Source organism: Bacillus rossius, chromosome 1, assembly GCF_032445375.1.
Source record: "Bacillus rossius redtenbacheri isolate Brsri chromosome 1, Brsri_v3, whole genome shotgun sequence".
In the NCBI taxonomy this organism is placed as follows: domain Eukaryota; kingdom Metazoa; phylum Arthropoda; class Insecta; order Phasmatodea; family Bacillidae; genus Bacillus; species Bacillus rossius.
In genome coordinates, this window is record NC_086330.1 from 335,961,851 (window position 1) to 335,988,360 (window position 26,510).

Sequence of the window (26,510 nt, forward strand, 5' to 3'; positions counted from 1 at the left end):
TGGGTCAATACCTTCCTTAATATTCCTGGCACCTGGCATGTGCTTCTTGTTCGCCGACTGACGATTTCTTGTCGAGCACAAAGCCAATGCGCTGGCACGACGAGGTTCACAGGCTGGATTCTAACATCCTGCACCGCATTTTTATTTGTAAACGGAAAATAAATATTCATGTAAAATTAAATTTTTTTGTTTGTACATTTACATGAAAACAACTGCATCATTGCAAAAAAAATAGTGTTCGTAGTAATAATTGATTCGAATACTCACAGGATCATTTCTGCTTTGTGTTGTCCCAGCATTTCCAATAGTTCAGTTTATTTTTAAACCACTCCCTGAATAGCTTTCCAGTATTGCTTCGCACTTAGCAAACACTGTAAAACAAAATAAAGTCAAATTATTTAATATTTTACTATCTTTTCTACGGTTTCAAAAACTTTCATGCTTGAATGAAACAACTAAAACGTAATAATATTATGCTCTGATTATCGTAAGAAATTTTAAGTACTGTCTCGAAAAAAAACGGATTTCACATATTCAAACTCAACCATAGCCATGTGTTGTGAAATGTTTTTAAAAGGAATATTTTGTAAAAGTACGGAAAATTTTTTTCATTGTGGCATGAACTCGAATCAATGAGCAAGAGGTCGGTACCCAAGCAATCCGGAGTCGAACTACAAGCATAGAAGTCCTGACGCCCCAGGAGCCTCTGTGCAAAGGCGAAATTTTCTAATATTAGCATAGAGGCCTAGTGGGGTATGGGGGCGTCCGACACGAGTCATCTCTGTACGTAGTCTAGGGTCTATATGCTAGCAATGAGCAGAAAACTTTATAACATTCATAAACATTAGTTTTTATTTTAATTCTTTTATTCTCATTTCAGTTTCACATAGTAAAAAACAAAAACAATTCTGGACTTTTAAAAAAGTTTCCTTTGGAAACCAATTGCCAAGAAATATTTTGTAATATTACAAAGAATGCATTGTAAATTTGTACAACACATGGTTATGGTTATTAACGCATATATGAAATACTTTATTTTGGTTTATTGCGCTTATTAATGTGCGCAGTTAATACTAGAAAGCTATTTAGTGGAAATATTTTAAATGTCATTAACTATTGGAGGTACTGGGACAACACGAAGCATACAAATGCCCGGGTAAGAATTCTAACCCAGTGTTATTACGAACGCTATTTGGTAGTGATACAGTTGTTCCAATGTAAGTGTACAAATTTAAACAAATATCTGTAATCTTACATGAGTATTTCTGTTTTGTTTGCAGAATATAAATTATCTACTATGTAAGTATAAATGCCGTCACGGTGACGAGCTTTCGAATTCCAGAGAACCGAACCCCGATGGCCCCTGTGTTTACGGTATCTTAACAGACGCTTCTGTGCACTGACACGTGACATTTTGAACCTTAAAGGAGAGCAATAATAGGTTTCACGAATATCCAGGCTCATAGCACCGACAAGCATGGAACGAAGGAACCGAACAAATCACGAGTGAAATTGCGGGAGCTAAGAATTCCACGACCGGCTCAAAGTTATACCTACGATTTTTCGGGCAAAATAGGCCCAATTCTCATTCCACGAGTTCTGCCGGTACACAGAAACTAATTTCTGTACTTTTACAAGAAAAAATAAGGTCCTTTTGAAACCAGTTGCCAAGACATAGTTTCTAATACTACAAGAAAGATATTGTAACTTTGTACAACATATGGCAATGGTTATTTTCCATATATGAAGTATGTTTTTCGAGATAATACCTACTGAGTATTTCTTACGAGTATTGGGAAAGATTTTAGATTTTAATTTATGTTTCATTCAGGCATAATTTTCCAAACCATGGAAAAAAAATCAATTAATCAACAATTTGACTTTATTTTGTTGTATCATGTTTATTTAGTGCGCAGATAATACTGGAATGTTATTCAAAGAACGGTTTACAAATAACTACTTCGGGTATGAAAACGAACTCAGTATTACTACTGCGAACCTTATTCATGTAAATGTAAAAAATTAACAAACCTGTGAAATTTTACATGAAACTAAATGTTAATTATAAAAAAACCTTAGAGTTTATCTTGATGTAATGTGGGCATTATTAATTTTTATTGTTTCGCTAACGTATGCACGCTACAATTTGGTGGTAAAAATTACTTCAGGAACTCTTAATGTTGTCCTTTTGATGTAAGGGTACACTCCAAGTATTGTTCGTTTGATACTATTAAATGGAAAGATTTAAGTCCCGAAAGTAAAAAAAATTATAATTTTTAATTATTTTGACCCTTTTAATGTGTCTGGCCTTTTTTTTTTTTTTTGGTGAACTTTAAATTCCTGGGATGAATGTCGTATTTATTCTATTCTGGTTCTTAAATAACAAGCCTGTCTTCTATACCTATTCCATGGCACGAAAATAATAAAACAAAAAAAATGGCTTTTAATCACCGAATAACCTAAAAGGTAAGCATTATAATTATTGTAAATATATTTCTTTCCAGAGTTTTAACCATTTCCTCAATTCTTTAGTTATTGAAATCAGAATTCACATCAGTATTTCCATTCAAAGTTTTTTTCCCTCTCAACCTCACTACAAACTTACCAACGCTGGAGTTAATTTATCCGTGAAATAACCATGGCTTTATTGATTACTCGTCACTATTTCCCCAGTTGAAAACAAGTTTTTTTTGTAGATTTAGCTATACCTCAACAAATCGTTAAGAAATTTTTTTTAGCTACTCGTATTTTTGTAGCTACTTTATTGTAAAAAAAAAAAAATTATTTTATTTCGTGGCAGGCACGTTTGAGACGGGTAGCGTGGGATAGTCCGTGGTTGCAGACATACCGATACATGTTTAAATACTTGCGAGAACAACATTTATGTCGAGGAACCTGGATGCACATTTTATTTATTTTTATTTTTTTTTTAAAGCAATTCGCGCAATGGGAATTTTCATTTCACAATGCAATTATGTTTTCATTTGGATTTTTTATTTTGCATTCTTGATTTTTTTTTATTTCAAATAGTGCAAATTTGTAATGGCGTATGTCCAAAAGTTTGTATTAAATCAACTTAGCTGCATGTATTATTTTAAGAAACTTAAAAATATATATATATATATCACACTAAATTCATCTATTATTTAAATATATATAAGTTTGGCTACTGTTAGTGATTATATTTTTTACATGACAGTCAAGATTTTCGGAATTTCTTAATTTGTTGATGGATGGAAACCAGTAATAATCATGTTGGTATAATATCCAGGATAGCGTAACAAAAATTTTTTATATATTTTTGTGGAGGTGAATATTGTAAACAAAAAAAAGATCCATTTAAACAGTCTTTTAAATATTTATTGAAACAATTGAAAACCAAGCCTTTGCTCCGAAGAAATTCGTGCTATAAAAGCCATTTCAAAATAATTGGTAGGGGCAGGCGTTTTTCACGAATAAATCTGAACGGCTATTAGACTGCAACAAGGTTTGCCCGCACCAGCGGTTTCTTCCTTGTGATTGGCGGCCGTCTGCGAGAGAAGTCGTTGCCTTATTTGACCGAGCCACTCAGATGCGTTTGCTTCCACACTGAATTAATGTGATTGGTGTGCTGACAGTAGACATTCGCCTGAAAGAATCTCGACCAATCACGAAACACAGACGATGCTGCAGTGTTTTAACTCTTATCTAGTCTCGAAAACTTTTCACGAAAAATACATGCCTCTACTAATGAAATACTACAAACCAAAGAATCATCAAATAACAGGCTACCCAGTAAAGACGTCTTGACAAGTCAGCAGTCAATGAACCAGCCGTATTTGCTGGAATAAGCAGAGGATTGTGTAAGGCATATAAGAGGTCAGTGAACTCACACAGTGGTTTCCAGACCCTAGATATCCTCTCAATGATAATAAATACGTGGAATTCATACTCCAGACACATTTTCTATGACATGTCAAAACAGCGACTCGGAGAAGAAACGCACGTACGTACGAAAGGAGTCACGGTATTCAAATATCGCGCGGAATGGTAAACAGTCCCTTTCAGTCATTCAATACGAAGAAAAAAACACAGCCGTTTGAAAGGCGAAAGGTAAAATATACCGTCAACTGGTAGGGTATCTCATATTTATTAAACCATGCTTTTTTTTCCAAGTTACAATAGACCTCGCACCAAGAGTAAAACATTTAGCTGTAGAGTGGTTCATGTACAAGACGACAATTTCGTTATTTTCAAAATTTTCTTGTTATGTGCAGATTTTATGTATATAGCCATGTATTTTTCGCGAAAAAAATCTGAACATTCATTAGTCTGCAGTAGCGGATCCAGAGGGGGGGCTAAGGGGCTCAAGCCCCCTCCAAAACCATCTGGATCCACTATTGTTTTAGTGTTTGCCTTGATAAAGCCTAGCCTCAGCTGGGTCAAGCCCCTCCCAAACCAAAATCCTGGATCCGCCGCTGTTAGTCTGGAATAAGGTATAACTAGGGCTATGCATATTTCGCGAAAAGATTCCGAGACTAGCTGAAAGTTAAAACACTGTAGCAACGTCTGTGTTTCGTGATTGGGTGAGTTTCATTCAGGTACATTACGATTGTTAAAACACCAATCACAGTAATTCATTGCGGAACTAAATGCAACCTGAGTGGCTTAGCCAAATAAGGCAACTATTTCTCTCACAGACGGCCGCCAATCACAAGGAAGAAACCGCTGGTGCGCGTATACCTTGTTGCTGTCTATGTAGTAGGCGTTAAGATTTTTTCGCGAAACATTCCTGCCCCTAGGTATAACCTTTCCAGCGGTTTATTCCTTGTAATAGGTGACAGTCTGCAAATAAAAACAATGCCTTATCCAACAAAGGCATTCAGGAATCATTTGCTTTCACACCGAATGCCTGTGATTCGTCTACCAACAGCAAATATATACCTGGAGCATACTTAACCAATCACTAAAAACAGGCGATGCTACAAGTGTTTTATCTCTAATCAGGTTGTCTCAGATCTTTCCGCGAAAAATACATGCCATCAGTAGGGACACCTGCATTTCGCGATTACATTACGTTTCAAGGTATTTCACAAAATACTGTAGCTTTTCTCCTGTGGTTATTGGCTGAGGTCGGTGAGAGGTGTCGTCCCGCTCTTGACGGGGCCAATGAGAATGTGGTCACCGTACTGCTACACCCTCACAATTTGCCATGACTCTTAGAAAAAGCTACAGTGTTTTGTGAAATACCTTGACATGAAATGAAATCGCGAAATACAGGTGTCCCTACCCATCAGTTAAGTGGCACAAACTATAACAGGCTAGACGTCGTTGCTATACATTCATACTTACGAGTGTTGCTACATAACTTTTTTTTTCTCAGATTTACGTAGTTCTAAAAAGTGGCACGCATTATCCAAATGCCACTTGCATAGCATCACGTAACAATAATTCCTCACGAGCACCGACGACGACATTTTAAGTTGTTCGCACGCGCTGGCGACAGAAGGATACGTGGACCATTTGTGATAATTTTTTCAAAGCTGTAAAGTTGAGACAGGTTATATTTAACGGTGCACAGCGAAACATACTGTGAAATTCAGGTCTACCCGACGAGGGCCTCACGTAGTCCTCCCTCTCCCCCCACTACGAGGATGCACCATTGGAGGAGATGTTGGAGGAGGGGAGGGGAGCCCTGGGTCGGCGTCGGTGACCTTGAAGCGGGCGCAGCGCAGCGCCGAGAGCGGCGGCCAGTCAAGTGTCGCGCTTCGCGCGGCTGAGGTTGGCAGCCCTGCAGCGCCAGCGGCGCAAACCCTTGGGGAAACGGATGAACGTCTTGGAGCGCCTGGGCCGCAGGGTGGGATGAGCGAGTTCCGAAACCACTGAAGGCTCCATCGGATGTTGGCGACAGGTAACTAAAGCATCTTTTAAATTGTTAATAATCGGCGGATGGGAAAAAAAAAAAAAATTATACAAGAAATGGGTAGGGGCTGCCATGTCCTGCGACTAAAAAAAAAAAAAATAATAATCGTGTATTAAATGACCACGATCCTCAAAATACTCCGTTAAACGTCACCTGTTCATTGGCTGTTTACTTGTGACTCGTCTCAACCGGGTCACTTTTTAATCGATACTTCTTTGATTGAGTCACCAATTAATTGGCCCGGAGTCCCCTAGATAAACAGTGAACCAATGGCAGAAGCAGCAAAAGGAAGACGTGTTTGTAGTATAACCTATTGCAAAACCACGAAATTTTCCTGTCTCTGCATATAGGCGTTGTCCACAAGAATATACAATAATGTTTGCAATATGCGAGCGAGCAAGTATGAGAGTGTGCCATAATTAGGGACCGGAAAAGGTAGCGAATTAATTTTGTAATGTACTTAAAATATAAAAAAATGTGTGCGTGTACTTATGTACGCGCGTGAGAAGTTATACGTCTTTGGCATCATTAAAAAAATAGTTTTTAATTGCATGCAAATAATTAATTACAATAAAATAATAAAAGGGCTGGAAAAAGATAGTCAACACTGTCAATAAAGTTCAGTTAAAATTTGAAAAATTAAATAAATAAAATTTGAAGAATAATAAATATTTATGACATAATTTGTACTAAATATTATAAGATTCGTAATTTAAAACATTTATTATTGATTATTTAATATTTTAAAAGAAAATAAATTTAATAATAAATTCAAAAATAATTTAAGTTGATTCATTTTTTTAATATATTTATTATTTTCTTAATTTAAAATTCACTTTTCATTTTTATCAAAAAGTTTACATTAAATTTGTTAATTTATTTTTATAAATATTTGTTATTTAACCAATTTTATAATAAATATTAAAACTTAATATTTTAATTTGATGTTCGATTTTAATTTTTATCACAAATGTTTTATTTAATTTATTTATTTATTTTGTAAATATTAAATAACCAATAATAAATATTTAACATTAATAATTTAGTAATATTTCGTATTAATAATATTAAATAGTAATATTTTAATTTATATCAAAAAATAATACAAACGGATAGTTAACCTCAATTATATTGGAGCACTTGAAAAAGTATATAAGCACAATTTTTTTTACCAATATTTACGAATAGTAAATAATATAAATCAAAATATTCAATTTAAATCACTACTGAATATAATTTATTAGCACATACATAATTCGCATTTATATGAAACTAAAACACGTGTTGTGAATGTAGAAACTAGAAACATGTGGATATATATTATAAATATGAAAACAGTGATCAGAGGCGACGAGCGTGCCAACATGCGCGACTAATAGAGGTTCTATTTCTATTTTTTTGGTAGCTTTTTTTCGAGACTTAATGAGCGATTTAGCGGGCAGCTTCAACCTGTTAATTTTGTGTTACAGTGATGCGTGCGCACCTTAAAATTTCACTCTCATCATTTTTTCATGAAGTGCCTAAAGAAGTATAACTTCAATAAAAACTTTTACCTTTGTGCTAATTCTTCTGTTGGCTCACGGTTTGTATGGAGTACTCTGAGCATATTTGAGAAACTCTCAGCCGTAGGAGTGTCGAATCACTGGCTGCCCAGTTCAGACGTCACTAATTTCGGCAACCAATGAACCGGTGATATTTGCGCGAATATAAGTATTTTTTTTATCAGGAAACTGTTAAACTTGGCGCTTCGTCATCGTGTGAATTATTTGAAATCATACATTGGAAAGTCTTAAATCCGGCAGTTTCATTTTGTTGCACTTTCTGTAATCCGTCACTAACTGAGCCGTTGGCGTTGAGATTTTTTTCCGGGTGTATTGCGGCTGTTAACCTTGGCCGCAAGGTCAACTGCGATGTTGTCGTTTCGTAGTTACAGCCTGTTTTCATTCCAGTACGGTGTTTCCTGTTTCTAGCGTATCGAATTTCAGACCGATTTATTTTTAAGAATAGATACTAATCAAGACGTAGCGTGATATTATAAACTTTTTTTTTGAAATTATACTTCTTTAGGCACGTTATGAAAAAAAATGATGAGAGTAAATTTTTTACAATGCGGGTGTACCATGCAACGAAATTTCACAGGATTAAAAAAAGGCTACATACAAAAAAAAACACCCATATAAATATTGTATGTGTGCTTTCAAATATTATCATTTAGTGAGTGATATTGAATACTGGTCCATATCATTAAAAACATTTATTTATTGTGAATTTTAGTGATAGAAAATGTGTTTATAAACCTTTTCAAGTGTATTTATATAAGTGAAGTTATGGTCCCAAATGTAAACTTCATTTTCATTATGATTCATTACATTATTATTTAATCAATAATTAAATTAATAAATTAGAAAAAAATTGAGCATATTTTCTGATTTTCATTACTAATTAAAATTGTCTCTATTATTTTACTAGATTAAATAATTATTTCTGTACACGTGTTTAGACTACTATTTAATACTGCGTACGTATTTTCTTAATATTATTCCATCATATACTTTGCCAACCGTATTTATAATATTAATCCAGTCCATTATTAATTTTTTTGTTTTAATTATTTGCATGCAAAAAAATGTCAGTTTTTTATTACGCCAAGTAAGTCCAACTTCCAACGCGCGCAACCAATTTTTTTTTTTAACAAGGAACACTTACCTGTTTTTTTTTCTTTTCTTTCTATGGATCAGCTTGTTATATCCTGTTTTAAATGGCATTGTACAGCCTATGAATTGTTTATTTGGTATTCCAGGTGAAATAACATTGATGGTCAATAATCCGGCAAACTCGCATATACAGCATGACCGATGTCCTGTCCGTGTCACAATAAATAACTTTCACTATTTTGTACTTTTTGGAAGGCTTAAACAAATTAACAAAATTAAAAATCGTTCCCACACAACCATTTTTCATGTGCACCTTTAAAATAACTTATATATACAACCTTAATGTATTCAAAGAAAGCAAAACCAGTTTTCTAAACCACTTTTTTCAAGCTTCCTTATTTTTTCTGTAGGAAACAATCTGCGCTTTTAAAAAACCACACATTTGAATTTTGCCTTCATAAACAAAGACTATATAGATTTTTTTTTACGGGGTCAATTTGGCCTCTTTAAATGAAACAGGTTTCCTTGTATTCAAAACCTGCCCAAAGCGTACGGCATATAAATGACGTAATTTGAAATAGCGCTTTGATGCTATACTCAGATTATTTTTAGCAAATTGTATATGCTTGCCAATATTTCAATAACAACAAAAATCTCTTCCATGAGAGGTGAATAATTTTTCAAAAGCACCATTCTAAAATTGGTGTAACTTTTACGTAAATATGCTGATGTGATGAACTATCTGAAGCGACAGCAAAAACCACGTGATGTGTTCGTTTATCCTTACTAATATTATAAATGCGAAAGTAACTCTGTCTGTCTGTCTGTCTGTTTGTCTGTTTGTTACCTTTTCCCGACTGAACGGCTGAACGGATCGTAATGAAATTTGGCAAGGAGATAGATTATATCCTGGGGATGGACATAGGCTATCTTTTGTCTAAAAAAATAAATTTTAAACGGGTTAAAAAAAATATCTTAATTTTATGTAATGTGTGTCATAGATATACAAACTGTTAGTGTCATTCCTCTATGTCTGCCGAGCAATAGCTTTCAAGCCATTACGTTACGTTTTTATATTGTAAGGAACTAAGTAGAGAGTAAGAAAAAAATAAAGATCTTGACAGTTTGTAGTGTCGCCATATTTGTTTCAATTTTCAATACCGTTTTTGTATATTACAATTGAAATTGGAGAAAAAAATAATGTTTCATAGACACATAAATAGTGAGTGTGTGTCATTTCTCTATGTCCACGAGGTCTCGCCGCGTCAATTTTCTCCTTGGAGCGAACCCGTCCGCTTAATTAAATAAACAGCTTTTATCGTTGAATGATTTCATGATTTATTTCATGAAAATCTGCTCTCATAAAAAAGTTAGTTTTATAGACATTCAATAGGTGTCTCGCTCTCTCTGAAGATCAATCTATGAATCGTTACAAATTTATTTCCTCTATTTTTTTAGTTTGATTTGATACAATATGATTTCACTAAAAATCAATTTCTACCCATTCCTATTTTCATTTCCACATTACGAAGTTTCACTTCTTCCACGAGGAGGGACTCCACGCAATATTTTTGCATGCAATTAAAAACTATTTTTTAATGATGCCAAAGAAGTATAACTTCTCATGCGCGTACCTAAGTACACGCACCCATTTTTTTTTATTTAATTTCTTATATATATATATTTTTTCTCCCTACCTAGGGCACTCATAATTCTTTTAAATTTCACGTGTATGTTTTCAATGTCATTCGAGTTGTACAATTTTTTTTTTTTGTAAAATTGGTCATTATTTATACTTTGTTTCATTTTGGAAACATACGTATTTTAAGTATTATGACAAATAAAAAAAATAGTTTCACTAACATTCTTAGGTTTTTATTGTTTGGATAGTTTCAAGTTTAATATTATGTAGGTATATAAATTCTTAAACTTATAAATTTCTTCGAAATTTCTTCATTCTATTTGTCAATATTGTTATTTTTTTACAGTACCTACCTACTTATTTGCAAGGAGTTTGGTTTAGTGTTTATAATTGATATGCTGAGCGTCAAGAGTCTTAGGGCTGCTGAGACCGAAGACCAGAAATTTATCAACTATGTAATATATTGTTGAAAAATTTGAATTTTACTATTTCAGGAAAGTTGATTTTTTTTATTAATTAGAATAGTTACGTGTAACTGCCATCTTCCTTTATTTCATATTAAACATTATGTTTGGTTGAGTGTGAGATAATTTTATTTATGTATGTTTTAATTTCATTTAATTTCTTATATATATATTCTTACCTACCTACTTCTATTAAATTTCAGGCGGATGTTAACATTGTCATTCCAGTTGTATAAATTTTTTTGTCAAATTAGTTGTTATTTATACTTTTTGTTTCATTTTGGACTATGTTTTTTTTTTTACTTAATTCAAAGATTTGTGGTGTGTACAGGGAGTGATATCTCTATTAATTTCTATACTCCTTTGGATAAGCGGAATATTGCCACCACAGTTTTTCATACAAACAAATCCTACAAATGTTTTAAACATTATTACAAATAAAAAAATAGTTTCACAAACATCCTTAGTTTTTTTTTTTTTTTGGTATGTATAGTTTGAAGTTTAATATTATGTATGTACGTTAATTCTTACACATACAGTTATTTATTAATTTATTTAGATAATTATTCATAGGTAGGTAATAAGCTTTCTATTTGTCAATATTGTTATTATGGTAGATAGGAGTACAATAAATGCCTACATTCTTATATTCCTTTATATATCTTTCGATTTGGAGTGTTTCCGAGCCATTCGGGGTCCTCAACATCACCCCCGCCCCCCTCAGGTGGTTAAAGCCCCAAAATTTCGAAAGTTCAAAAACATTTTAAAAACCTATCTCTTTCGATTTTAAGTGTTTTCGAGCCATTCAGGGTCCTCGAACCCCCCGCCCCCCTCTGGGAACAAAGCCCCAAAATTTTGACGATTTCAGGAATTTAAAATACGGTATCTATTCTTTCGAGATGGCGTGTTCCAAACCATTCGAGGTCCTGAACATCCACTTTCCGCAAAAGTGAAAGCCCCAAAATTTCGAAATATAAGAATATATATAATTGGATGTTGGCATGTATGACATCGATAAACTCTTACACCGTTTGACCGATCTCCATGAAAGTTGGCACATCGAAGTGTTTTTATCATGGAGAAGGTTTTTATACTAACCATTTTTTTGTAACTCGCCGCTAGATGGCGCTGTAGCGCATCAACTTCTAAACCTTTCAACCGATCGCCATGGGTAAACAGAAATCCATAGGTCAGAGATACACAAACAGTAATCATGTGTCATTTATTAATGTCCACCACACTGGACATATCGCTATCCATTTTGCTGTAACTCGCGGACAATATATCACCCGGTGTTCAGCCCGGGCAAAGCCGGGTACTGCAGCTAGTTTACAATAAAGTTGTGTGCGTTTACAAAGATTGTATTTAATTTTTAATAACTCAGCAGGCTTGAGCGTAGTTTATTGTCTTGCGTGTTTTAAGAGAGATTTTCTTTATCATAAATATGCCTATTATAGAAATAATAAAAATAATATTATTGAATTTTTTTTTTTGCAAACGAAGAATCATTTTGAATTGGACATTCTAAGGGGAAACAATTGTTAATAAATTATTTGAAATTCTACAAGTGTAATACGTTGTAAATTATTATATAACGCACTACTGTAAAACATATTTAATGTGAAGCAGAAACTCTATCGTTTCAATATTTGGCAAGATTACAATGCTAGCTATTTTAAAAACACCATTTGTGGGTACCTGCATAATATGGATTATTAAAGTGGCAATAGAATTAACTGCAAATTTACATCAATTTTAACGTCATAAATAATTATTTTTATGACATTCTGTAAAGAATTAGTAGGCAAAAACAAATATGTAAAAAAAAGTGTTAACTTTTTTCCCTCTATAAGCTTTGGTGGTACATCAAATATGGCTCAAAAGAAACAACAAATGACACCCTCTAAATTTGCATGAATAATGTTGATTCTACCCTGGAGTTCAAAAATAACCCGATTATTGGCGAGGTATTTAACAGTTTGTTTTAAAATTTCCCTATATGGTAGGCCTAGTGAACGTGTTGCCTACATTTTTTTAAACGGTAAATAAACATAAAAAATCTTTGTAACTATTTTATGTTTAATTTCTTAATAAAAAAAGCACGAAATTTTTGCTCTAAAAAGTATTGAGAAAAAAAAGAAAGCATTTTAGTAATTGAGTAAACAATGATACCTATAATTAATTTTGTATTGGGTAAATCAGATATGGAAGGCCAGTCATGTGATTCAGCTGGCAAAGAACGTCACCAAAGGAAAACGAATTGTTTTGTAAAATGTGTGCCTGCCTGGGCCTAGAGAGGGAAGTAAAGCATATATAAACGGAAGGATGGGGTGGAGAGTTTGGTGGAGTGGAGAGAAGATTTTATCTAGGGGCTCGTGACAACTTTCTCACCCCTTCACACCCAACTACTGAGTCTGACATGACGTAATATCGTAACAAGCTTCTGAAATTGCTTTATTATGTGAGAGCTAATTAATGTCCCCGAACTCTTTTTTTTCCCCCCCGACAGGCTTTGCGTGAAATGGCTGATGTACTTGTTTAGCACACTAAGTTTAATCGTGTTAAGTACTTTCCAAATGAGTATTTAACATTTGTGCGAAATGGCGTTTCTCGTAAATTTAATCTAAAAGATTATTATGAAGTTCAAAAAAAATCGAAGCATATAATTAGCGTCATCATCTGTCAAATACAGAAATGTATTTAACATTTGGGGGATGTACCGATGAGGATAGCTAAATTTATTATAGGAACTATAACTTTTCAGGTTTGAAAAAAAATTGCTAATGACTAATGAATGAAATTGTTATTTTATTGTAGCGAGATAATGTAATTACATTCGTTCAATCATAGCAGTTCCACAAAGCTGTTCAAACTAAATCAAAATAATTTTAATTTACTTTATAATTGTAGGCTCTAACTAATGTTCATCTGAATTCAAAATAAATGTAATAAACGCATTCAATTTTTTTACCTATTATTTTATAATGTAACGGTTCATGATGCACTATCTTTATTGAAAAATATCTTTTGAACCAACTTTTAATGTGTAATAATATTTGCACATTTGCTTATTTCACGAAATTCTGGTTTACTGTTCGCTAATAAAACTTTTTTTTTCTCCGAAAATGTGGAATAAGTTTAAATTTATTGCTTATTTATGAGGTTGTATGCAAATGTTGCGCCTGTCTTTAATACATTTTAAAGAACTCCAACGAGTTATACCTACATTTTTTTAAAAATAATGGCTGTTGGTTTTATCTGGGAAGCTAATTATCATTTCTGAGCTACTATAATTTTTGTCTCTATGAAGTGATTGTCGGGAGACCTACATTTGGTTCATGTAGACCGAAACCCAAAAACCGAAGTTACGAGGCTGGCAAAAAAAAATAATTAAATAATCTATTTCATAACGAAACTCAGGAAACGCTTGTATTTTAAGGAGCGCTAGCTAACATAAAAGTTCTTGTGTGATTGGAATTTGTGCATGCTAATAATATCATAGAACAGTGTACGTATTTGAATTTAAGTTTACCAAGAAATTAATCCGTTATATTTTGCGGTCAATTAAGTGGCGTTAGTACACCAATAAAAGCTTGTTTGCTTTCGAAGCTAAATGACCGAATAAGTTGAGGCAACGAACAAACATATTAAAAGCACGGTGACACATATCCACAATTTGCGGGAATAACATATTTTTGTAACTAGCTTTCGGACGAAATATGCATGGTTTATTAAGTAAGTACTTACGATATTAGCCTCTAAGGCACATATTTATCTCTTATTTATTTTATTACATTTCGCGTCTACTATTTTTTTTCTGAATCGAGGTTAATTTATGAATGTACTTTTGAAAAAGGTTATAATTAAACTCAGTACCGTAGCATTTCAGATAGATATCGAAGAAAGACCATCTATGTCCGTATTTTCTCGGTGTGACTTTCAAATGTTCTATGTATAGCCTACCTAGTTTTTAAGATTCATGTTTCTTAGACTTCAAAACCATCATCAACTCAAAGTTAATGTAGGCTATCCTATAAATATATATAGTATATATGTATATAAATCATATTACACGGTAGGATTGGGAATGTATACCTATATGTTTATGAAAAACTGAAAGTCACCACAATGCATTTTAAATAAAAACATGTTGCATCAAATTTTATTATTTTATATGAATATTTTAAATTTGTGTATTCTTAACCGGGTTATAGTATACAACCAATCAAATATTATGTGAACTCTTTTTATATTCTAAGTTTTGTCTTCAGTCCAGGCTACGTGAAAATATTAAATTACTTGTCTTGACATGTTATTCAGTTAGGACATTCTGTGATTTAGTGCAGTGGTTTTCCGGGATGAATTTCGAAGAAGAGGATACAAACTCGAATGAACTGTACATACTCTGTACTTTTTTTTGCAAATGGAACAGAATTATTTAAGTTAAAGGAGATATATTTGTATAAATGTACATTTTCATGAACAAAAAGTATAGTGTTCGCAGAGATAATAATCTCTGATTCTTACCCGGACATTTATGATGTTTATGTAGTTAAAGTTGCTTGTAAGCTATTGTCTGAACAGCATTCTAGTATTAACTGCGTACATAATAAGCATGATACAACAAAATAAAGTCCAATTTTGCAATATTAAATTATATTTTCCATTGTTTAAAAACATTATTCATCTAATAAAATATGAAATTATGCTCCAATTTTCGTAATTACTGCTCAGTATTATCTCGAGAGAGAAAAAAAGTATTGCACGTATGCTTAAATAACCACAGCCTTGTGTTGTACAAAGATACAATATATTTCTTGTAGTTTCACAAACTATTTTACGTTCTTTATATAATTCATGCAATGAGGAATTTTGATTAAATTCAGTTTTTTAGACATACGCCATTGCAGCTTTGCTCTGTTTTCCATGTAAAACTTACGAAGATCAAAAAATATGTGTTTTTTTTAATCTTCATAATTTTTTTATTAATTTTTTTATCTTCGTAATTATTCCATGACAAACAGTGCAAAACTGCAATGACGTATGTCAAAAAAATAAATGCAATAAAACAAACTATTTACCTTGGCAAATGGATTCCAAGGAAAAAATTTTGAAAAAAAAAAAAAAAATTTTTCTGTACCTACTCGGCGGTTAAACACAAAATAAGGCGTTCGTACGCGTGCGGCCAAGTCTTTGAAGATCGTGCAGAAGTTTCACAAAAAAAAAAATTCCACTTTTCCTGCCGCTGGCAGGTCAACATCGCGTTCGCAGTCGCGAGCTCCGTGCTCGCACGCAGTGACGTCAGTCAGTTTGTGGGTAGGGGGAAAAGGGTGGGGGTGGAGGATGGGGAAGGGGGGAGAACGGTATTGGGGACTAGGGAGCAGCTGGCAAAAGTATCCCGGCGGAAATCTGGCGGTAAATTTCCCGCCCGCCCTCTTCAAAAGCTCCACTCCGTTCGCGCGCAAAGCGTTCGGCTCCGTCACTGGAATCGGATGGAAATGACGGGCGCAGAAATCCTGGGCACAGACATGAAAGGAACGACGGCGAGAAAAAAAAACCGTTGTAAAATCCAGAGTTTTGATTTTGGCTAAACTGTACGGAGCATTCCGTTCCTGATTGGGCATTTTACGCGAGAGAGAGAAAAATAAAATTTGAACGCTTATCATACTGCAACAAGCTACGCCCTCGTTGGAAGTTACTGCCTTGTAATTGGCGGTCGTCTGCAAGAGAAGCCGTCGCCCGTTTTACTAGAGGGATTTAGGACGCATTCGCTTCCGCGCGAAATTACCTGAAGTACGCCAAACCAATCTTCAACATACCAAACTAATCGAAAAAAGCGGACGGTGATACAGTTTTATCAATGCACAATCTTATTTCTTTTTTTTTTGCGTAAAATACACGCCTTTATTTATGACTTAAAAATAAATATATTTTTAATTAGTATTTCAGTACAGTTACGGTTGGTAGTTTGCAAATGGTAACACTCTGCGTATTTCCTTATTATATAAATAATATATTTGTAAAGTCCAGCCCCTTTTTCCTTGCGCAGGTACCAATCAATTCTACTGATTAGGATAAAATTTTAGACTTTTAAACATTCGTCTATCAATTACCAACTACCAACGTGTTTCAAAAATTTGTGTTAAATTAACCCACAATAGGCATAATCATAAATTATATAGACTTAAGTGAGGTTTTGTTTTATATTTCGGAATATTTAAATTTTACTCCGTACGATTACTTAAATATGAGTAATCACGTTTAATATTATATATATATCAATGTCAAATACAGTTTATTTTAATCTTTTATCCCCATTACACGTTGTTTATTTCTCGAATTATATGCACAGCATACACAAACAAATAACAGTGATGAATTATGCACTATTGTAATATTGCATGGCTGTAATAAATTATGTGAAAAAGCAACCGATCATTTTGTAAAAGCGAACAATTATGACCAACGGTAATAGTTATTTATTAAAATGGTTATAAATTACGATTTATAGGAGAAAATATGATTTGATTTTAATAACACATTTCTTTTACTGCAGGGAAATGTAAAATTGTATTGTAAAATGTCAACAAACTCTCGCAGTAGCGTTGTTCGTTTTCTACGCATGGTTGAACAGCTCAGCGCTGCCAATATTAATTTCATCTTTGCTCCCTTATACACAAAACAGTTTTTGTTTGTAAATAGGACAAACACAAACGCCTTTGTTTGCGGCGTGTTAGCAAACACTGGCTTTCATTAAAGGTCACGAGAATTTGATTTTACACCATTTCGGAGTACTTCCTTTCACGAGTATGTATTCTGTCAACGCTAAAAGATAAGTTAAAAAAAAAGTTCCATTAAACTTTGTACTATCGTTTCACTAGCTCAAATTTAACCAACGGCTTTTCACTCGAAATGTGTGGGTTAAATGATATTTTCACTACAGTATTAGTGTATCATTACGAACATATAACCAAAAACAAGTATTGTTCTAGCTGTTACGATGTAAAGATATAATATTGAACAAAAATTTTACACTGCTTGTTTTGTCACTGCTCTTAAACCGTCCTTTATGTACAAGATTTTTTAAAGTTATCTTGAGCAATGAAAATAAATCATTTGCATTATCAATTGCGTCAATAATTTGCGTTATAATGACATGTTGCAATACATATTTAGTTAAAAAAGTCGAATTTCGATATACACCAAAAAAATTAGTTGGAAACATATATATTTATGTACTTATATTAATTGTGGTCTGGAGCGCTTCCAAAGGCTGGAATAGGCATTTAGAATTTTATCATAACCCATTATAATTTTCGTATAATAGATAGATTATTTTACATGTAACACTGAGTGTTTCTATAACCACCGCCAAAAAAAATGCAGCTGTTTTAAATGAATTTTATTTAAATAATTGGTTGTAGATATTGTCACAAATAAATAAAGGCGTAACCTCCAATACCTTCAATAAAACCATTTTACAAGAGTGAAAATTACTGAGGTGGTTGTAGAAATGCGTTTAATTAAACAATATGTTGGCGGCTCTCAATATATATGTGTGTGTGTGTATATATATATATATATATATATATATATATATATATATATATTGGATGTTTGTTTGTATGTATGTATGTATGACGTTTATTAACTCCGACAACCTTTGACCGATCGCCATGAAAGGTGGCACATCGAAGTGTTTTTTTTTTTTTTTCATGGAGAAGATATAGGCGAGCCCAGAAACAAAAGTTTATGTACCTTGTGTTATGCACGTTACAGAACGTTCGTAAAAGAATGCCCTAGTTATTTATTTTGATAATATCTACTATAATCATTGTAGAGTGTTGGTTCAAGGTCATAATTAAAAAGTGACTCAAACCGTTTTAGATATGCGCATGCGCGAGAACAGTTTTTTTTTTCCTCGCTTGCAGCGCCACCTACGCAAAATGGCGACTCCTGAGCGTAAAGCGTTTTGTGTTCTGTAATTTGCTAAGAGTTAACCTGTAATTTCAATTAAACGTGTGTTTTGTTTTAAGTTTAATTGTGATCTCCCATGTGCCGATGTTATAGGCAGTTAGAGACGACAAAGCTCTTATTCGCTCGCCTCCACGTTCGCCTGCTATAACGGCGTGCAGTTTTTTTTTTTTTTCATTGGGGTTTCATAAAATATCGTATCTACGTTTCACGGATACCTAATTTTTAACCAGAGTTGAGACACTAAGCTGAAGAGGCTATTGCTTCCATTACTCCGGACTTGTTAACCAAAGTGTGGATGGAATTGGACGTTAGGTTGGGCGTGTGCCGTATAACTAAAGGTGCACATATTGAATATTTGTAAAAACCTAGGTTAGTTTAACTTCAATTTTATGTATGAATTGTTGTTAATAGTCTAAATTAAATAAACTGTTATAATATACCATGGAAATGGGACATTGTTTATGGACAGTTTTTAGATATTCTGTAAAATAAAAATTTATGTTTATAATTATATTATTGTTTTTGGTCAGAATGACTGATAATACTGTCAATAGACAGTGATTTCTCGTTGTTAAAAATAAAAAAAATAGAATATAAATAAAACTATATTAAAAATTATAATAATAATTAATGATAGTGAACATTTTTTTGGTAACAATCTAGGTAGAATCACTCTGACATTTACACTATACTGCAATCTAAGCGTGAGACATACTATAGCTGAGAATTAAAACTCTGTAGAATCGTCCGTGCTTCCTGATTGGTCCAGTTTATATCTGGTACTTACATGTGTATTGCCAGCACACATATCATAATAATTCAATGCGAAAGCATACGCGTCCTCAATGACCCGGTCTAATAAGGCAATGGCTTTTATCGCAGACGGCAGCCAATCACAAGAAAGGAACCACTGGCGCGGGCATACCGTGTTGCAGTCTAATTGGGGTTCGAATTCTTTTCGCGAAAAATGCCTGCCACCCATAAGCAGATATTCTTAGGCAACAAAAAGTATTTTGACAGTGTATTTGGGTGTATATGCGTGGAAGGAATATGAGTGTATGCTGGAGACGAAAGGCCGGGCTACACTCGCAACAGAACATGCGCAGCGCACACGCACGGAAGTTGAACGTACATAAACAGATAGCAGCTGCTACAGTAGGAAATGGCACAGGCATATGAAAACAGCACGCGTACGACGCACAGAGAGTTTTCGAACTTCTAGCATTTCACTTTGCTCTGCACCGATTCCAGTTTGCGGTCAATCAGCAGACACTACGTTAGAGTCATAGAGTAACCAACTGTTGTATTAACCGCCATTTTTCCGAAAGCCATTTAACCGAAAAAGTCATTAGACTGACAGTTGTGTGACCAACAGTTAAAAGATTTTTTTGTAAATTTTTTGAAATACACATATACAAAGAATCTCTCTCTCTCTCTCTCTATATATATATATATATATAATTATATATATAATTATATATATAATTATATGTGTGTGTATGTGTGTCCATCTATAAATCTCACTATGTATTTCGCTCTATATATAAATCTTTCTATCTCGCTCTCTCTCTCTCTCTATATATATATATATATATATATATATATATGCCACTCTATCTCACTCTATACCTTTCTATGTATCTATGCATCTATTTTTCTACTTATATATCAATCCATATATTTATCTACATCTCTCTCTATATATATATAATCTATCTATCTCTGTCTCTCCATACCTCTTTATACCTTTCTCTACCTTTCTTTATATCTTTTATCTCGCTATGTATGTATCTTCCTATCTGTACCTTTATCTTTACAAAACAGAAGACTATCACACAAACATTTATATATATTTACCTATATGTATTTTATCTATGTTTTTTCCTGTAACAGATGAGACATAGGTTTATAAAATCTCGTGCGTATTCGAATACAACATTGTGTCAAAATTTCAAAGCAATCGGCGAAGAACTTTCGGAGATTTAAGATTTTGAACAAAACAAACGTTCACATTTTTATTTATAACGATTGGTTTTCCCAGCAATTTGGTCGAGTTACTCTCGGTATACTGACAGCTATTGGGTGTAACACGTTTTGTTTCCCGCAAGGTCTTGAGGTAGTCAGCACTTTTACCCTAGAGTAAACAAACCTGCTGAGCGGCGGCTGGCTTGTTGTTAACACATTTAGTAGTCCAAGGCTGTACGTCAGTCGCCATGGTTTCTAAATGTTTAGAAAACTACTTCGTGAGCAGGTGTGAACCATGTGGCTAACAGGTTGAAAACATTTTTTTTCTTACATTTTCACAACGAAAATTATAACGACCTAAAAAGGTCTTTAGGACTCTTCAAAATGGTGAATATGACATCGGCGATTATAACATTACAGTACCATAAGCGATTTCACTGATAAACGATTCAAAATGCTACATGCAGATTCACATTGAAGAAGTTTAAACCATTTTCCAGTAAGGTTTCATGATTCACAATAGTTTTTAACACTTTCATATAAGGGGTATAAACTTATACCAACTAATTTATATCGAAAATAAAGCAATTGTGTGCTGTCTACAAAACAAAACAAGATCAATAGTTAAAAAAACTTCTACTGTCACCAAACAATTATGTTATCGTCAACTCGAAAAATTGGGAAGATTGTTTAATTTAAAACATTTTTTATACTATTTTTCTGTGTCGCGAAGCGTAATTCACGTGCGAGACTTGTATGTTAACAACTGTCATTTTGGGTGTTTGAGTTTAAGCCAGTTCTCACGAATTATTTCCAGGTTAGGTTAGTTGTCACGGATTAGTTACAGGTTCAATCAGTTGTAGCGGATTAGTTCCAGGTTAAGTCAGTCGTCGCGGCTCATTCCCACGTTAAGTCAGCTGTCACGGATTAGTTCCTGATCCGAGGATCATGCACGGAGCTCTGGATGTTCAAACTTCCCCCGGCGACCAGGGTGTGACGACACGGAATGTTCATGCAAATGAAGGGAAGGTGCAGTGTCATGATTAACGCTACGCTTCGCGGCGGATTGTGATATCTGCACGAGCAGTGGGGATGGATCTGAACTGCGAAGGAGGGGGTATGGAGAACGAAAAGAGGGGGGGGGGATAGGTTTGATATAGGTTCTGCCACGCACGGAAACTACACCTGGGGAAATTGGATTTCACAGCTTAATTAAGTACATCAGAAAGTCTGCTCTAACAGATATATATATATATATATATTTATATTTATATATATATAAAATTCTACATATAGCGAAACACATAGGCACATATCCTACCCTGAAGGTAATGTAATATTTTAAAAGCGTGAATTTTCGATTCGTTTCAAATTTATTTTTATTTTGTCTTTACTATTTATAGGAATTGATCCATAAAACATAAACAAAAATATTCTTAGTATTCTTTACAATACGGAAAAGATTTTTAATATAAAATTATGATATTTGAACTGCGAAAAATTTATTTTGTAAAAGTTGACGGAAGGTCCTTCACCTCCAACAAAAAAAAAATATTGAGTTAATAAAAGGATAAATTCAGTAGTAGGAAATATTTAGTTAACACAAACAAATTGTTTCGTAATTTCAACTGTATATTTTACTTGGTGTACAAAATCATTTATGTTACATATTAAATTTGTTCAAAAGATCAGAATATTTTGATAGAGCTATTCACCGTACAGTAAACCAGCTAAAGTGAGACACCATTAAATTGTTTTAAATCATTCTTCCCCATCGCAAGAAGCATTCAAACTGTTTTAGAACATAATTTTTAAAAGTAAGGTATATTATTTAACTCAAGGATAGCCTGACGTAAACAGCGACTGCATTGTAATTTTTTTTGTAAATGTAACAGAAATAATAATGTTAAACTACAGATATTTGTAAGTATGTACATTTACATGAAAACATCTGGTATGACTACAAAATAGTGTTCGCAGTAATACTATGTTCAGATTCTTACCCGGGAATTTACGCTTTGTGTCGTCCCAGTACCTCCAATAGTCAGAAGTTATTTGTATACCGTTCCCTGAATATGTTTCCAGTATTAACTGCACACATAATAAGCACGGTAAGACCAAATAAAGTAAAAAAATTTAATATTTGATTATCTTTTCCACGGTTTTAAAAATTATGCTTCAATGACACATCAATCAAAATATAAAAATATCCGCCAATTGTCGTAAGAATTACTCAGTATTATCTTGAAAAACATATTTTTCATTTATGCAAAAATAAACATTGCCACGTGTTGTAAAATGTACAATATCTTTTTCGTAGTATTATAAACTATTTCTGGGAAACTGGTTTCCAAAGAAATATTTTCTAAAAATATATATTTATTTTTTTGTGTGGCTGCTCAAAAATATATTAGCTAGTGTTAAATTATGTGTAGTGAGTGATTACGACTTTAATAATACTGTAAGTAGACAAGTGTGATCTATGCCTTAATAAAGGCAAACATTCAATGCTAAAAGATTCAACGTTACATTAAAAAAAAAAAACAGTTCAAACTTATATGCCTGCAGAATCTTCCTATCATCCTTAAGCGTATTATTTTATTCATTCTTCATTCATTAATTCATTCACGCGCACATTCATTCATTCATTCGTCCGCGCATGTGAAGAGCCAGCTGCAAACGTCTCGCAGGACGCCGGGTCCGAATAGAGCTGTCACGTTCCTTCGCTCGGAGAGCGGTCGTGTCGCGGAGGGAGGTCAGGCGTGAGAAGAAACTCCTCGCGTTGAGAAGTGGTCAGTAGGTCACGTGATCCCAGGCTTGCCACCTCTGCCCGCGTGACTTGTCGACCGCTCCGTCGTGAGAGAGAGAGAGAGAGAGAGAGAGAGGCGAAGCCAACAGCCACTGATGTGTGAATTAACAACTGACCTCGACCCATGATTCACAGCTAGAGACCGGAAAAAATCGCGGATACTTTTCCCGATGGGCTAGAATCCAAACACATAGGCCTATACCTTTACGCTGCTTTTTCTATTGGCTTAGCCTACTGTTTACTTGGGCGATCATGGACCAATGAGAAACTCTGAACCAAAGACGTATCGAATAAGAGGGAGCCCAGTTGAGACGACTCATGAGTGAGCAGCCAATGAACCGGCGTTGTTTGTCCTAGTGTACATAGAACTGTACAGTCTAGCCTAAAGGTAACTTAAACCACGAATTTTTCCGGTCTCTATTCACAGCACCATGGAAAGGGGGGGAGGGGTGAACACGTGACCGAGGAACACAGATAACGTGAACGGTTCGTAAACGGATCGTGAACGAATGGTGAATTAATCTCGAACGAAACTTGGAACAAAACGCCAAGCCTCCGAGAGCAAGACGAGAATGGGTGTTCGCATATTCACAACAAAACACTTGTGTTGATGATACACAAGTGTCAGAGTTGTCGAAAAACAAATATTCTATGGAAAAAAAATTATTTTAACAAACCACGTGATGTCGTTCCCTCGCGTGATTATTTGGTCATATGACTGATTGTTAGGGACATGCATATTTCGCGAAAAGATTTCGAGACTAGCTGTAAGTTAAAACTCTGTAGCATCATCTGTGCTTCGTGATTGGGTGAGTTTATCCCAGATACACATCGATTGTAACAACACCAATCACAGTAATTCAGTGCGGAATCAAAAGCGTCCTGAATGGCTCGGTCAAATAAGGCAACGACTTCTCTCGCAGACGGCCGCCAATCACAAGGAAGAAACAGCTGGTGCGGGTACACCTTGTTGCATTCTTATAGCCGTTCAGATATTTTCGCGAAAAATGCCTGCCCCTACTGATTGTGCCAAACAACAAATGCAAGGCGAAATATAACTACACTTTCTTTTAATGCGAAAACAAATATCTGGCGTTTATTTCAGTAACGTCTCGTCCGCGAAGCGATGGGAAAAGAATAAATATGTATTTCTAGTCGAGAAATCTGTCGCGTCCGCCATTCATGTCGCCCTGAAGTCACAGATCTGTCGAAAGTGATTGATTGAGAATATATTCGCGTTCCATGCCTCGCTTTGCGATTCCAGCCTCAGTATATGATCTCCACTGCTAGTAGTTTAGTGCAAGATTTAAGCTCTTTTTTTTTTAGTTACTTATGTGTTTTAGTACGTTCACTCACACATCAAGTACATTTTTGTTAAATTGTAAATTCTGTATGAGAGCAAAGGTTTTGGGTTTTAACTACGTTATTCAAAGCTGTTCTGTACCCCTTTTTTCCATAAGCAGTGGCATAAACAAAAGTAAATTAAGAAACAAACTTCAAACTTCTTTGGTTACATTTTTTATTTATACGTCTTATTTTTACATGTGCGAAGTTAAGGCGTGCCCACTGTTTCTTTACACTTTATTGAAAAAAAATTACAAATTTACAAATACAAATAAACAAAAATAAAAAACAGAAATTGATAACTTAAAATTTTATTTTTTTTAAATATGTTCTCTTAAATTGTCTGAATTATTACAGAGAAGGAGACCACAAATAATATAAATAATTGAAAAAATGGTTAGAAAGATTAAAAAACTTTAATTAAAAAATAAAGCTGATGAAAAATACACAGTATTAATTTAAAACTAAAAACTATGTATTATTTAAACTACATATTAAACTCATTTACATATTAATAAACTGTTTACGGCAACCACACCTACACACACACACACACACACACACACCTACACAACAACTAGCCATGACACTCACGCAAACACGCATACAAATTCTTTTAACAACAACAACAAAAAGATATTCAACATCTACAGATTTTTCTGTTTCGGAACACATTGAATTAGCAAGCTGGTTTTAAAAATTTCAAATTTATTTCCCCTCGTAAGTTATAGAACCCTACGAATTCCTATAAAAGTATTATTTAAAATGCTAAAAATTCCATTTGAAATAGTAAACTTGTCAAATTTAAGAATTAAAATTCTGATATTTGTTGTTTTCGAGATCGCAAACGGAGGCCTAAAAATCATAAACATTTACAATAATTAATTGGAATTTCGACTTTTTTTCTTTCAATATTTTCGTCAGTTCAGCGTCTTTACGTTTTGAATTAATTTATAAGAGCATATAAATATCACACATTTGTCTAAGTAGTATAAAACAATTGAAAAAAATATTGCGAACGAGTATTTCGGTACTCACCAGTGATGTGTAAACATCTAAACCCTGTAACGAGCAAATTCATGTGTTCTCGTGTTGCAAATACTCTTGTAACACAAAACTCTGACACAAAATTTAATTTAGAATTCGTAAAAATGATGTCGAACGTGATAAATATATGGAAATTGTGTTTTAAACTATATGTAGTTTCCGCACCCTCCACTAGAATTTAATGTCTGAGTGGACCGAAATTTTCAAATATATAAAGAGGCGGCTCTGATAAAAACGAAAAAAAAAAAAAAAACGAAACCCCGACATTGGACCTGATATTTGACAAGAAATTTTATTAAAATACTGCTCCTCTTATTAAAATTCATTAAACAGTCAATACTTTAAATTTTATCTTTTTTTTTTTCTTTGTGAACTTTTGTTCACGCCATCCGCCACAGATGGCAGCACCGTGGTTACGCATTTCCGTTCCGTCGCATTCACGAAATCAACTCGCACCAAATGCCTTATAGCTGGAGGTATGATTTTAAACATCAGAAATCTAGTAGTTTCTTTTTCCCATGCCAAATTTGGTACGAAATTACTTTCGCACGGTGGAGCCCCGGCCTCAGGCTTGATGAACGTCGCTGAGGACAAGTCGCGCGACGTCGTGTCGCGTCGCGGCAGACGCCCGAGTCTCCACGTGTCCCGCAGACAGAAGAGGTACCGTCGCCGACAATCCGTTTCAATTGAACCCACTCAGCCTGGG

General features: G+C 34.1%; 1 protein-coding gene across 1 annotated transcript in view; it reads left to right on the forward strand.

Moving 5' to 3' along the window:
* The first annotated feature begins 5,729 nt into the window (after positions 1 to 5,729).
* LOC134528089 (E3 ubiquitin-protein ligase Siah1-like) overlaps positions 5,730 to 26,510 on the forward strand; it is a 41,154-nt gene continuing 20,373 nt past the window's right edge. Inside the window, exon 1 of the mRNA XM_063361343.1 lies at positions 5,730 to 5,890. Coding sequence (XP_063217413.1) covers positions 5,878 to 5,890 — 13 coding nt within the window. The 5' untranslated portion in view covers positions 5,730 to 5,877. The remainder of the gene's footprint in view (positions 5,891 to 26,510) is intronic.